General features: G+C 37.1%; 1 protein-coding gene across 1 annotated transcript in view; it reads right to left on the minus strand.

Moving 5' to 3' along the window:
* Positions 1-2,280: 2,280 nt before the first annotated feature.
* Positions 2,281-13,320, minus strand: part of gnrh-r3 (gonadotropin-releasing hormone receptor 3) — a 33,901-nt gene continuing 22,861 nt past the window's right edge. The window contains 2 exon segments of the mRNA NM_001104923.1: positions 2,281-5,632; positions 5,719-5,923. Coding sequence (NP_001098393.1) covers positions 5,169-5,632; positions 5,719-5,923 — 669 coding nt within the window. The 3' untranslated portion in view covers positions 2,281-5,168.

The raw sequence follows: 13,320 nt of genomic DNA on the forward strand, positions 1-13,320 counted from the left end.
CAGACTGTCAAATCCAAGTAAATCTTCAGAGGAGAACAGTTTTTAGAAAAATTTAATGAAAATAGAAAAATAGAAATTTTTGCCTGAATTGACAGTTGTCCATTTGAACCGTTGTAGGTACCATAACCATTCAGCCTGCAACAACCGTTAGGGGTTCTTGCAGGCCGAATGGTTAAGGTACCCACAACGTTATTTTAAAAAACTGTTTTTTCTTTGTGATTAGAAAACTAGAAAGTTCCACTTTCATGAAAAATATTCTGATGACTAAAACAAGTTCCACTTCAAAACAAATTTTCCAAACACATCAAATCAGTGACTGTTGCGCTCAGATATTCAGGATTCTTTTCCTTTTTATTGTGCTAATAATTTTCCTCAACAAGAAACTCCATCAAGCGATGTTTGGATGAATAGGAACAAAGAGCAAAAGGAGGGTCAGAAATGTCAGGACTAATTCGTGTGTCATTTTAAATAAATTTTTCTTTTTTTTTAAAGTGGTCATTGCTGTTTAGGTTTCTTGGCCATATGTTAAAACAAAACCTACATGATCCGTTATTTACAAATAAGAATAAAATTTATTAAATCTATTTTGATTTAGAAACAATTTGCTCTTTCCTTTTTTTTTGTTATCAAAGCTTCATTCACAGATATATTACAATGAAGTATATTTCCATATTAAAAGCAAAGTAGAAGAAGAGAAATATGAATCTGACATAAAAAATACTTTTTGAAGTGATTAATAATTTGTAAGCAGGTTAAAAAAGTTTTGACTGTTTGATTGTTGCTAAACTTGATTGGCTTTTGTCCCAAAAAAGGGCATTTGTGGTTACTAAATATGGCATGGTCTACAAAAAAAAAAAAATACTTCTGTTGCTTTATTCGTTTTCATGACCACAAACTGTGAGGAATGTTGCCCTTTAATTTGTTTTCTTGGTTCCTTTTTCAGGTTTGTTTTTTGTCTGTCAGCCTCTCCTGGTTACATTTGTTAATTATCCACAGCTGTCTTCATTTAGGTTAATCATCCTCAGTGTCTGCTCTGCAGTTCAGCCTAGTCAGATCATCTGTTTTTAATAGGATTTTTCATTTTGATCTTTTTTTATCACAGTTTGTGTTTTGCCTGTCTCCTACAGTTTTAGGTCCGTCCCCAATGGCACATGAAACCAAACACATCCCTTCAAAATAAACTAAAACTTTGTTTAATATTCAAATGTATGAATTCATCACGATCAGTGGCCCAGTGGAAGAGTGTCCAACCTGGGATCAATACCTTGTGCGCTCAAATTCACAATTGGTTCATACCAAATAAAGAAAAAATGTTCAATGACTTCCTGATCAGAATTAAGGGGCTGGATTTTTGGATGTTAAAATGGCTCACAAGTACTGTGTTTACACCTCATTTCTCCTCGAGCCGATGGGTCAATTGCGGAGAACAAATTTCACACACCCAGTTGTGTTTTCATTGATGGAACATTTAACATGTCTATTTTTGAATTTATCTTTAACACTTGTTTTTGTTAGTTGGTTTGAAAGACACTTCTTCAACTAAATTATATCTTGGATATGAGTTTAAGAGTGTTGGAAATGAGCCACACTTTTTTTCCAATCCTCTATAATTATAAATTAAATGTCAATGTGAAATTTCATTTATGAGATCACTCATTTCTCTGAAAAACAGGTTCTAATATTGTAATTAGTGCTGTCAACAATTTTTTTCAATTTGAGTATTTGTTTTAGGTAATGAAATGAATTTCTGATCAGGGTTAAGATATGAAAAACATACAAACCTCAGAAGGATCATCAATAATTACCATTTAAAAAAAGAGATTATGCTTTTTGATGAAAAGTTGAAGAAAATGTTCTTGTTCCCAAATAAATCTTTGTGTGAAGAGAAATTAAATCGGTGACCTTGACAAGAATGGCCCATCAATGAAAGGATGAAAGTTTTACAGGAACTTGCACATAATTACAATGAAATACACAAATCTATAGTTTGTATTGAGAAAATATATTGGGAAAAATGTAATTAAACAATATAAATTGTTTGCAAATTTACAATCAATTTATTTTCTTTTAACTTTAAGTTGATCCTAAATGGAACCCATCCAAAAAGTCCTGACAATCAGACGAAGACCTGACTGACCCTCTCATGAGGCTCTCAGTATCCTAAGGGAAGCGCTTATAATACTCTAAATCTAAACAATTAAAAAAAAAGTTACACAACTAAAAAAAAATGTATTTGAACTAAAAAATGTTCTTATTAGATAAATAAAAACAACTCAAATTGGACCAATAGTTTTGTATTTTTATTTATCATAGATTTCATTCATGTAGTCGATGCACAATAATACATTTTTTATAACCTCTTACCACTTCTGATATAATCCACCAAACAAAACAACACAAGACAGTATTTAAAGGATTTTTAGTGTTTTTAGTGTGAATTCTGTTGAGTTCATGGGAAAATCAATTTTGTGTTGCTTTGAAATGAAGGAAATTGTTTTTGTTTACATAAAAAAACAAGGTTAGCAAATGTTTCAATATTTTGGTCAACCTTGCAGGAATTAAAGATTTGGATTAAAAAAATAAGAAGGAGAAAGAAAGTGAGATCCTGGTAGTTGTGACTACAATCACAGATGGAAAATGTTTTAACATTCATCATATCATGTTTGATACACCTGTTTTTAGTCGTAGACAGTTACAGCTTTTTAATTATAGCTTTGTAGGAAATAATAAAGCAAAATCTTTTTAAACCTTATGTGCTTCTTTCACTTTTTTGTCTCTTTTCTCAAAAATATACATCAAGAAACTCTGTCAGGGGCTTTAGGCTTAAACAGGCAACTAAACACAGTTCACACACGAACAGATTGTACACAAAGACATGTACACAAGCAACACAAATACATATCAAACCACATTAAAACTCAGAAAAAGCAGGAGAATAGTCAACCTCTGCAACAAAACTAAAATAGTAAAAGTATCGGCAGGTGTGAGTCTTTGCTTTCAGGTCATTTAAAATGACTCAGAAAGTGTCCACAGAGACCAGCTCCTTAAGCTGCAGCTCATTTGGTGATTTTTTTCTTTTTCTCTTTTCAAGCTGAGAAAGCAGCAACTTTGAATGTCAATTATCCCAGTTCAGCGTGCACCTCTGGGACAGACAGCGGGGGGGATCCCCGCCAGTGAAGGGCATCGCCATCTGCTTCAAACCAACAGTGTTTCTGTCCGAGGACCGACAAGTCAGAACATCCAACGGGAGCTTTTTCAAAATACTACAGCTGGATCCTGATGTATATGTCCTCCATGAAATGGCATGAAAGAATATGCATGCATACGTATCACACGGCAAAAGTCATGCACAGACATCAAAGTGGCAGCAATAAGCCTCTTTTGAGCTCCAAAGGGGGAAAAACAGAATTTAGTTGTAACGGGAAAAGTGATGACAGCTTTCAGTATTTTTTCCTAAGCTGGCACAGAAAAAAAGAAATCTGTGAAAATCCAAGGATGCTTGAACCCAAGAGGAAAATAAGATTTTGTCTCTGAAGGCAATGAGCTTTGCTTTCCTGTCTCAATTTTTAGATTTTACACCCATTTGATCTTAGTGAAGATGAGATGGACATTTTAACAAATCATCCCAGCTGCAACTTGTGCCTAGAAGAACAAACTATCCCACTAATGACATAGAAAAAAAATTATAACAAACTGATTGAAAAAAGTATTTTTCTAACTTCTTCAGAATGTTCTTCAAAATTGTTCTAAAAGAATTCTGTTATGAAGGTTTTAGTTGGCATGTGACCTTCATAATAAAGGGGAGCCTCTGAGATTCTGATAAATAAAAAAAAAGAAACGTAAGGTAACAGAAATTGTTGAAGAATAAAATGAAGTTTGCTGTTGTTACCCATTTAGCAATGAAACAGGCTGTCCCCCTGGGCTGAGTTTTATTCCTTAAAGGTTAACTTTCCTCAGGGGTTAAACATTGTACCTGTCAAGCGTTCAATATTGATCATTTTCAAGCTCAGTCTGCTGCAAAACTAAAGAATGGCAGCGATATGTGTGTGCTCAACAAATCCTCTTAAAGACCCACTTTGATGAAAATGGTGTTTTTGGTGGTTTTAACATGTTCTTGTGGCATTTTTTTGATGATCAGCTTAAAGTTGCCTTTCTGAGTATTTCTTTTTCAAATTATTGTAAATCAGGAAAATGCATTTTGAAAACAATGGTATTTGTGATAAAGAAATTATGCTGAAATTGAGCTTCCTGCTCCAAGCTCCCAGCATCTGGGAGTAGAAGTGGTCTGCGTCAACAAACGCGCACACAACTGAAGCTACGTTCACATCGCCCTCTGCAATGGCTGTTCAAGCGATCACCATCCATCCATCCATTTTCTTCCGCTCAACCGGGACCGGGTCGTGGGGGCAGCAGTTTAAGCAAAGATGCCCAGACTTCCCTCTCGCTGGCCACTTCCTCCAGCTCCTCTGGGGGGACCCCAAGGTGTTCCCAGGCCAGCCAAGAGTCGTTGTCTCTCCAGCGTGTCCTGGGTCTTCCCCAGGGCCTTCCCTAGTGGGACATGCCTGGAAAACCTCCCCAGGGAGGTGTCCAGGAGGCATCCAGACCAGATGACCGAGCCACCTCAACTGGCTCCTCTGGAAGTGAAGGAGCAGCGGCTCTACTCCGAGCTCTCTCTGGGTGGCCGAGCTTCTCTAAGGGAGTGTCCAGCCACCCTACGGAGGAAGTTCATTTTGTATTCGGGACCTCATTCTTTCGGTCATGACCCTGAGCTCATGACCATCAATGAGTATTAGAACAAAGATCTCCCGGTCGCTTCCAATGAAAAGTCCATGTATGTTTCAAACTTCCGCGTTCAAAATTCACACGTCTTCTGTGGATAATTGCCTTTTTTTTCTCTCAAAATTGTGAAAAAGATGCGTTTTGTGGTTTCCCGTTTGTTATTCTGCAGACATGGCTTCCTTTAACATGTCTATTAGAGAGCATATAAGAGCTACTCATGTAGAAAATAGTATCTTATTTTTACATTCATGATAAAAAACAAAGCTCAGCTGAAAAATGAATCAAAGGTTTAAGTTTTCCTAGGCATCATTGTCACAAAATCCACTCCAGAGAACGAAAACGGACAGGATAGTTTTTTTTTTTTTATCCTATTAAAATTCTTTAAGCTTTTAAATTCTGCTGACTGAAATGGAAGGGCTTGAGGCGTTTTTTGTGCTGCTGTTGTCATTTATCTCCTCTGTGTGTTTACTGAGGCCACTTGACACATTCTGCCTATGAGCTGACAAACAAGACATTTGCATAAGACAGGAGTTGTTTTCAAGTTCGGTCTGTGCGTTCGAAATCTGCCGCCGTCTCCTCGCGCCCTGACGCAGGTGGATGGTAAACAGGCCATAGGTGATGGGGTCCAGACATGCATTGAAGAGGCCAAAGATAAACAGCATGTGGGTGAGTGAATGAGAGACGGTCTCCTCCATTTTCTCCGGAAAAAGCCAATACCACAGACCGAGCAGGTAGTACGGAGTCCAGCAGATGATGAATGAAGTCACAATAACGATACTCATCTTTAGAGTCCTCATCCGAGCTTTGGGGATGTTGTTGTGAGAGCGACGAAGATGAATATCTCTGGACACCACTGGAAAAGAAGAAAACACTGACGTTATGTATTCCTTCCAGAAAAAACATATTTCAAACCGACATTTAATGAACGAGGAACCTTACTGTTATTCCGAGCGATGCGGCTTGATATCTCAACAAGTATTCGAGTGTAGCAGAAAATCATGATGACTAGAGGCAGCAGAAAGAGGCACACAAAAGTGAACATGTTGTAGAGCGTCTCCTGCCAGCGCTGGACGAAGCTGCCGTGGGTGGTGCACTGGGTGAAGTTCTCTGGGACTGTGATGGTCACGTTGTGAAATATAAACATCTGAATAAGTAAAATAAAGGAAAATGGGTTAAAAAAATGCAGGACAAACTTTAATGTCTCTAAATTAATAATTAGCGTTTTATTTGGTTTAGTTTTGACATATTTGCAAGAATGAGGAATTATTTTTTTTAAAGAAGGATCCCAAGTTATTCCATCTGTTTTGTATGGCAATTCCAAATCTGGGTAAATGTAAAGAGTTTTGTCAGAAATGAATTGATGTCAAATCAAAAGTAAATTGAATATTTGAATCTCAAACAGAGATAACAGATGCAAAATGCTTCTGAGAGAAAGGGAGACTGGGAAGGAGATGAAGAGGAAGGCTAAAAACGAGATGAGGGTGATTGGTGTGAGTGACGAGGATGCAGAGGAGGGGTCAGATGGAAGTAGATGATTCGTTGTGGTGACCCTTTATTGGAGCATCCAAAAAAGACAAAGAAGTCAACTTCTACTGAAGTGCACTTTCCTTTTAAAACTGATAAACTTGATACTTTTCTGGCACACATACCATACTTTTTTTTAAAATCTAAATCCAATTCTGGTAACCCTGCTGAACATGTCCCACAATGTCTGTGCTGGTTTTTGATGGCGTGTAGAAACAATGAAGAATCAACTCGTTGACAGAATTTCAAAGTGTTCTTCAGAGGTCTCCGTATGTGTTGTCGTAGTGCGCAAATACTATAGAACTTGTGTTTGTACTTTTAAATGGCTCATGTACATCAACAGCTCCAAAATAACGAGCAAACGAGTGGAAAAAGGTTAAAAATCCATAAATCCATAAAATGGGTTCTAAACTTCAATGTTTAAAACAATCTACCATCGTTTTTTGATTGTCGTTATATACATTTATATCTGTCTACATTTGTTTCACAGGGCTGTGTCAGGGTTAGGGTAACGTGATCATCAATGCCAAACCACCTGTGTGAATCTGTGAAAGCTGATTCACTGAAGAGATGTGTTGAAAGGTGCAAAAATGTCAAAACTATTTTTTCTAAATTGCACTTATCCTTGGTCATTACGAAGCAAGGAATAAAAATGTCAAGCAAACTTGAATTTTAATTTTAGTCACTGGGGGAGGGATTTTTTATTTTATTTTTTGCTTAAATGTTTCAGCTATTATCAGTGTCACATTTAAGACAGGAACAGCTTAGAAAATTCTCTCTTTAGACAAACCAAGCCAGTTGTACTTTTTAAAAATGTTATTGTTAAATTCTATATTTTATTTTTGGCCTTTGTTTTTATCTGAGGGATGTTTGTTCCACGCTGGTTAAGAAAATGCCTAATGTAAAGGAACAGATACAGCAGACATGTTTAGACGTGTTAGACAGTAAAAGTATGTTGCAAGGGTTAAGCATGATGACTATTCCATACAAGAACATAAATATTTAGTTTTCCCTGTGAGGATTAGTGGCTTTTCTGTTGCATTTTCAGGCCTTTTTAGGATGTTTGGATGAAGTTGGGCTTCACTTTTTGCTGAGGTTTTTTTATGTTTGCAATCTTTTTTGCACCACTTATTACACTGCTTCGCTGTCTTTTATTTATTTACTTACTAACTTAGTTACTTACTTACTTACTTGGGGAGGGGGAGAAGTTTCTCCTGGTCAGATAGTCCTTTTTTTGTTTTCCTTTGTTTTTTTTGTTTTGACTCATTTTAGTTTGGTCACAAAGGTTCAGGGTTACACTTCTTGTTCCACTTCATGTCATCAACCTGTTTCTGGTCTCCTGCACTCGTGTCCTCCATTCCCAGCAAGCCCGACAACCATTGTTGCACACAAAACTATGTCTTGTAAATAATGTTTCTTACATTCCTCAAAAAAATATTTTGTTTGTTTCCTGTTTTTGTTTCAAGAACAATCTAAGATTTCTTAGAGAAATGAATAATTGTGGTTTGTTCGTGGCCGGAATTACATCACACCAATTTTTTCATTTATTGGAATAGAGCTGTGAAAGGAAAGATTTGCAAGTTTCACACCGCTTGAACATTTTGTACCAAGTCCTTTCCAACTGTAGGTGCGGAACACACGGGGCTAAACAGTAGAAAAAGAAGCCCCTCCCTCCCGTGTCAGCACCATGGGCTCAAAAAATGTTCAAGAACGCGTCACATGCCCGGGGTGTATAATTTTACATGCAATTTTTTTCTTTTTGTTACTGTAGTCTGGGCAGGAAAAAAGTAGGAAGAAAGGCACGGCATTCACCCTTCACCCTCCTTGCTTCAGTTATTATTACCCCTATGGGCCTTAGAGGAAGACAATCTATCAGTTTTTAGGAATAAACCTAAAACTTCCTCCTACTAACTCAAGTTTTCTAGGAGTATTTCTACTATAATTGCTGCCATCTAGTTTCACTATTTTTTCCTCCATCACTTCTTGGATTTATCTTTTTTTTTTTTACTTTATTATTATTTTTTGTCAGTTTTTTTCCCCTTTCCACATTTGTTTAAAGGCACCTGCTTGTTCTCCACAGCTGCTTAAGAGATCATTGGGGAAAGAAGAGATCTTCCTGACCAGCGTTTGATCTCAAAACTCTTTGAAGGGAAGAAACAATCTTAAAAAATCAGAAAAAAAACACCAAGGGTGTTGTGGAAAATGTGCTGTATATGAGATTATTTTTACGCCAAAGATACTGCTACTAATGGTGGCCTTTGGCTTAATTTTCCAAAAGAAATAAATATAATATATAAGTATTGATTAGCTTAACTAGGAACTGCAAGCTTTCAAAGGGGGTCCTGCCTCCAATGGCTCATTTGGAAAGGTACGAGGATGTTCTGGGGTCAGCCAAGAGATACAATCTTTCCAGCATGTCCTGAAGATATATAGCACCTCATATATATGCATATGAGAAGAAATTATTAAAACTGAGGGCAAACTTCACAGAGACCTTGAGTAAAAGTTGAACCCTACAGCCAGAATGTGAGTTGAATTTGAATACCTGGCAGTCTTTGAGGGGAGAAAATAGAGACAGCAGCTGTATACCTGCAGGCGGATGTATTAAGACACTCACTGCAGATTGTTTGAGGGGCTCACAGTGAAAAAAGAAATCCTCTGCACTCCTATAAATAGAGGTAAGTGGGCAGTTTCTGTCAAGGTGGTTATTCGTGCTTAAGAGCCAAGTGAATTCTGTCCAAACTGTACTTGTAACAAAAAATATTATTATTTTTTATTTAAAAACAGAAGAAAAAAGGAGAGAACAAATATTCTCATATTGTTCTGACAATAATTCATGTTCGGTGTTGCATGCTGGACTTCATTAAAATCCACAAACAAACCACATTTTCTTCAAACGACTCAGCTGAAAAAGATGGTGAGGGACTATAAAGGTTTCGCCAAACACAATTATCCTTTTTATCTAAAAAAAGACGGCGGTGTCCTTCAAAGCCGGTTGAAATAATCCCTGCGCTTTCACTGAAGTGGAAGCGTTCTAATAACAAAGTACTTCTCTTTATCAAAATAAAGAATGAAAATGAATGCATGTTAACCTCACCCGGATGTATGCTATTGTCACAGCAGATATGTATGATAAAGTGAATATACTATATATAAAACTTTTATAGATGCTGAAGTGTGCCAAATCCTGCTTAAAAAGACTTAAATTAAATTACATTTTATTCCATCACTCTTGTTTAGGTAGTACAAGCTTACATAGCTACACTGCAAAAACAGGTCCCTTAGAAACAAGTCAAAACTTTTTAACCCCTGTGTCAGATTTTCTATAAATTGTTCGAATAGCTATTTTTAACACCTGCTTAAGGGACAAAAGGGCTCCTTTATTTAATATTATCACATTATTCTGCCTCAGGAGCTATTATTTTAAATCTGCAAATTGATATTTAACAGCTGATTCAGTGTTTCCATTTAAAAAAACTTGAATGAACAGAGCCAAAGCTTTTGGCTCCGTTCATTCAATTTTTTTAAATGACTATTCCGACTTTTGGCATTCAGACTGAACACATTTGGTTTGCTTAGAGTGAACCAGAGTTCGTTTCCCTCGATAACCCAGAAAATGTTTTCAGTCCAAATAGACTTAGTCAGACCCTGATCCGGGAACAGGAACCGCTCTCTGACCCATCTTTGGAGGTGGTCTCGGTTCCTTTCCAATCGGATTGAGCTTCGGTTCGCTCTGAGATTCCTCAGTCTGAACCCAATCCGTTCCCGGAGCGGAGCAACTGAACCAAAAGGTCCACTGTAGCCGCTCTGCGCCACTGTGATGTCATCCTAAAAGCTACCTTGTAGTTTCCTTAACAGAATTATCTTAAAAACAATGCCATAACACCACAACGATTAGACATGGCAACTCATCGAAGTGTGGTCGGATGAATGCAGGCTCTTTAATAAAAATCTTTAAACACATTGCTTCTCACTGTTTTCCCCAACAATCTGAACGTCACAACCTCTTATCGGCTTAACCTTCATACCCGACGTCTCCTCATCACTGCACCTGTACGGATCGGTTCCTGTATGGGTGCATCAGTGACAAAGGCTTTACTGGCAGCTGATGTGTAGTAATGCTTACAGTCTGTGGACCTAAAACACAGCTATCAGTGTCACCACAAAGCTTAGTTTTTATGACAATGACTTTTTACTCATCTCTTCTTTTTGCCACAATCACACAAATCCAATATTGAATATATTGTATTGTTAAGTCCCATGAGCACCGTTCTCCTTGATGCTACAGTCTCCATTATGCGTTTAAACTATATTATTCTTTCCTTAAGTCGGAAACAGAGGATGTCCCTTTCTTTCCTTCTCCTACTCGTCTCCCTTTTTATTATCATTAATTTCAGTATAACTGTGTGAAACTTCTGTTATTATTCTCTGTTCTGAGGATTTTTTTGCATGATAATTTGCCATCCCTTTTCCCTCTATTCCCTTGTGAGCTGGAACCCAAAGAAATATGATTTTAATTTCAGATTGATGCAATCAAAAGATACTTTCAGATATTTCATATGTCTAATCTGCTGCTTGTCGACATTAACTTCACTGGTAGGAAAGCTGGGAGAACATGAGAACCCGTGAAACTTTTCTTGTGTCTTTTCTATTCTAACCATTGTAAATTCATTTATGTTGCCAACATTTCAACTGTGTAAACTGGTTTGGTCCTTACATATTTTCCTAGTTGAGGTATGCTGAAGGAAAACCCTTTGACCCATCTGTGGAAATTGGAGTGAAAGGACATTTAACAGTTCCTAATCTACGCTGCCTTGTCCCAGTTTTCTTTTCTTCTGCCATCTTCCATTCTGTCATGGATATAGAAATCAATGCATACTGTTGGGAAGAACCAGAATGGAGTGGGCGAACACAGGTACTTTTGAACAAAAACTTTCAACTTTCCACCCACACCTTTGTTTTTCTGTCAGTCCCCAAGCAGGGATTGAAAGCTTTTATGACAAGATGATCTTCATCTCTGCATCTTTCCACAGTTGCCCAACTATTTAAAACTAACCATTTGTGTCTGAAGTGTAGTGGGATTTCTCCCAGTTTTACTTGAATGGGTACTGTTGGAGTGGATCAACTTGCACCACAACATGCTTTTAAAGACCCACCTTGATAAAAATTGTAGTTTTTGTATTTTTAACATGTTTGTGTGGCATTTTTCTGATAAAGAAGGACATACATTAAGAAAATGAAGCTGAAAATTGCATTCATGAATATTTCTTTACTCAGATCCTTATGAATCAGGAGCAGACAAAAAAATTCCATTTGAAAAAGTTTGTATTTGTTAAGTACGGTAGATAATATATTAGGCCACAAACTCCCTTCTCTGCTTCATTCTGATGAATCCACTCGTAGGCAAATAGATCCATGTATGTCTTCGCTTTCCTTGTCCGAGCTGGCATCTGGATAAAAATCGTAGCTAGATAGCTCCAATATTGTTCAACATTTTTTGTTCCACCACTAATTTTAGGTCGAGGTGGCTAAAAATGGCAAAATCCTAATCATAATTAAAGACCACTGGTAACACTTTTAAAATGGATTAATGATTGGAGTGGGAATTTAAAGCCAAACTTTTTAAAACTTCCATTTTTTTCTTAATTGTAGAAAGTACATCCAGAATCTTCAACTGATTTTATCATTGCTGCATATATTTGCGTTAATGCCTGGATGATGGCTCTCAACTCAGAACCTCTCAGGCTCGTCATTAATGATTTTTTAACATATTTTGTCTCTTTAATAAATATACTATTTCCATTTCAATTTTAATTGCAATTCCAAAACAATAAAAAAATATGTTTACCTCCTTTAGAGTAACTTTTACACTTCTTCTCCACCTACTATAAACCATGGCTTTCGTTTTTTCCACCAAAATTTTAAATCCCCACTGGCATGATCATTCTCCAATAGTAAAGTAAGGCAAATCTCAGTCCTTAAACTTAAGACAGGCAACACCAGAATAAAAGAACTATTAAAGAGCTAAATTCTGCACCACGGGACTTCCTTACTGGTAAAAATGTGCAGCAGTCTGCATAATGATCTGTATGCCTTTTTCCACACATTGACCCTTTGATTTAACTGTAGGTAGAAACTGGACTTATCACTGAACAGGTTCAGGTTCCAGTTGTTTCAAACAGCAGTACAAATGAACCTGAAGATAAAGAACAGTCATGATGAGTCTAAGAAACCAGGGACTGGCTGTGTGGAGTCTGTTCTGCCTCCTCGAGGCAGAGCTGCAAACTTCAACTGTAAATGTGTAGAAGATACTGTCCTGTGCTTAAGTGCTGACAGGCAGAGAAAATGGTTTTCAGGGGGCGTTGTGGCCTGTCTCTGACATCGCCTGTTGGAACTTGGCCTTGAGTTTGTACAGTAGATGATATTAGCAGGGGTGGACAGAAGCATTACATATACTCACATTGTTGTAATAAAGACAGCTTTTTTCAGTCGTTATAATTTTTCCATATAGTTATAAGGTTGCACTTTTACTTGTGCACAAAGCTGATGTAAAGATTTTCTTTGTTACACTGAAATCACCTCTATTTACCAGGCAGACTTTTGTAGCCTTCACCAAGTTCTGGGTGTTTTTCATTTACAACATCAAAGCTTTACTAGAACACAGACTGTATCTATGAAAAGATCAGCTGATATCAATGATTATGTAGAGTACTTCAACACCTGGGCCTCAAACCAGCACCGGTCTGTAGGTTATTTGGTACCGGGCCACACAGATACATACAGAAATGACTCACTTAATGTCTATTTTATTTATCATCTAATTCTAACTGATGTTTTATTTTGGAAAAATTACTAGATTCTCTCCACCACATCTGTCTGTGACTCACTCTTCATGAATGCCAAGATGTTTGCTTCAGTCACGTGTAAGCCTGCACAATAAATCGCAAATGCATCGGTATCGCGATATCAAACTCTGCAATACGCATATAGCAAAAGACAGCGAAACTTGCGATAAAT

This window comes from Oryzias latipes, chromosome 6 (assembly GCF_002234675.1).
Source record: "Oryzias latipes chromosome 6, ASM223467v1".
NCBI lineage: Eukaryota > Metazoa > Chordata > Actinopteri > Beloniformes > Adrianichthyidae > Oryzias > Oryzias latipes.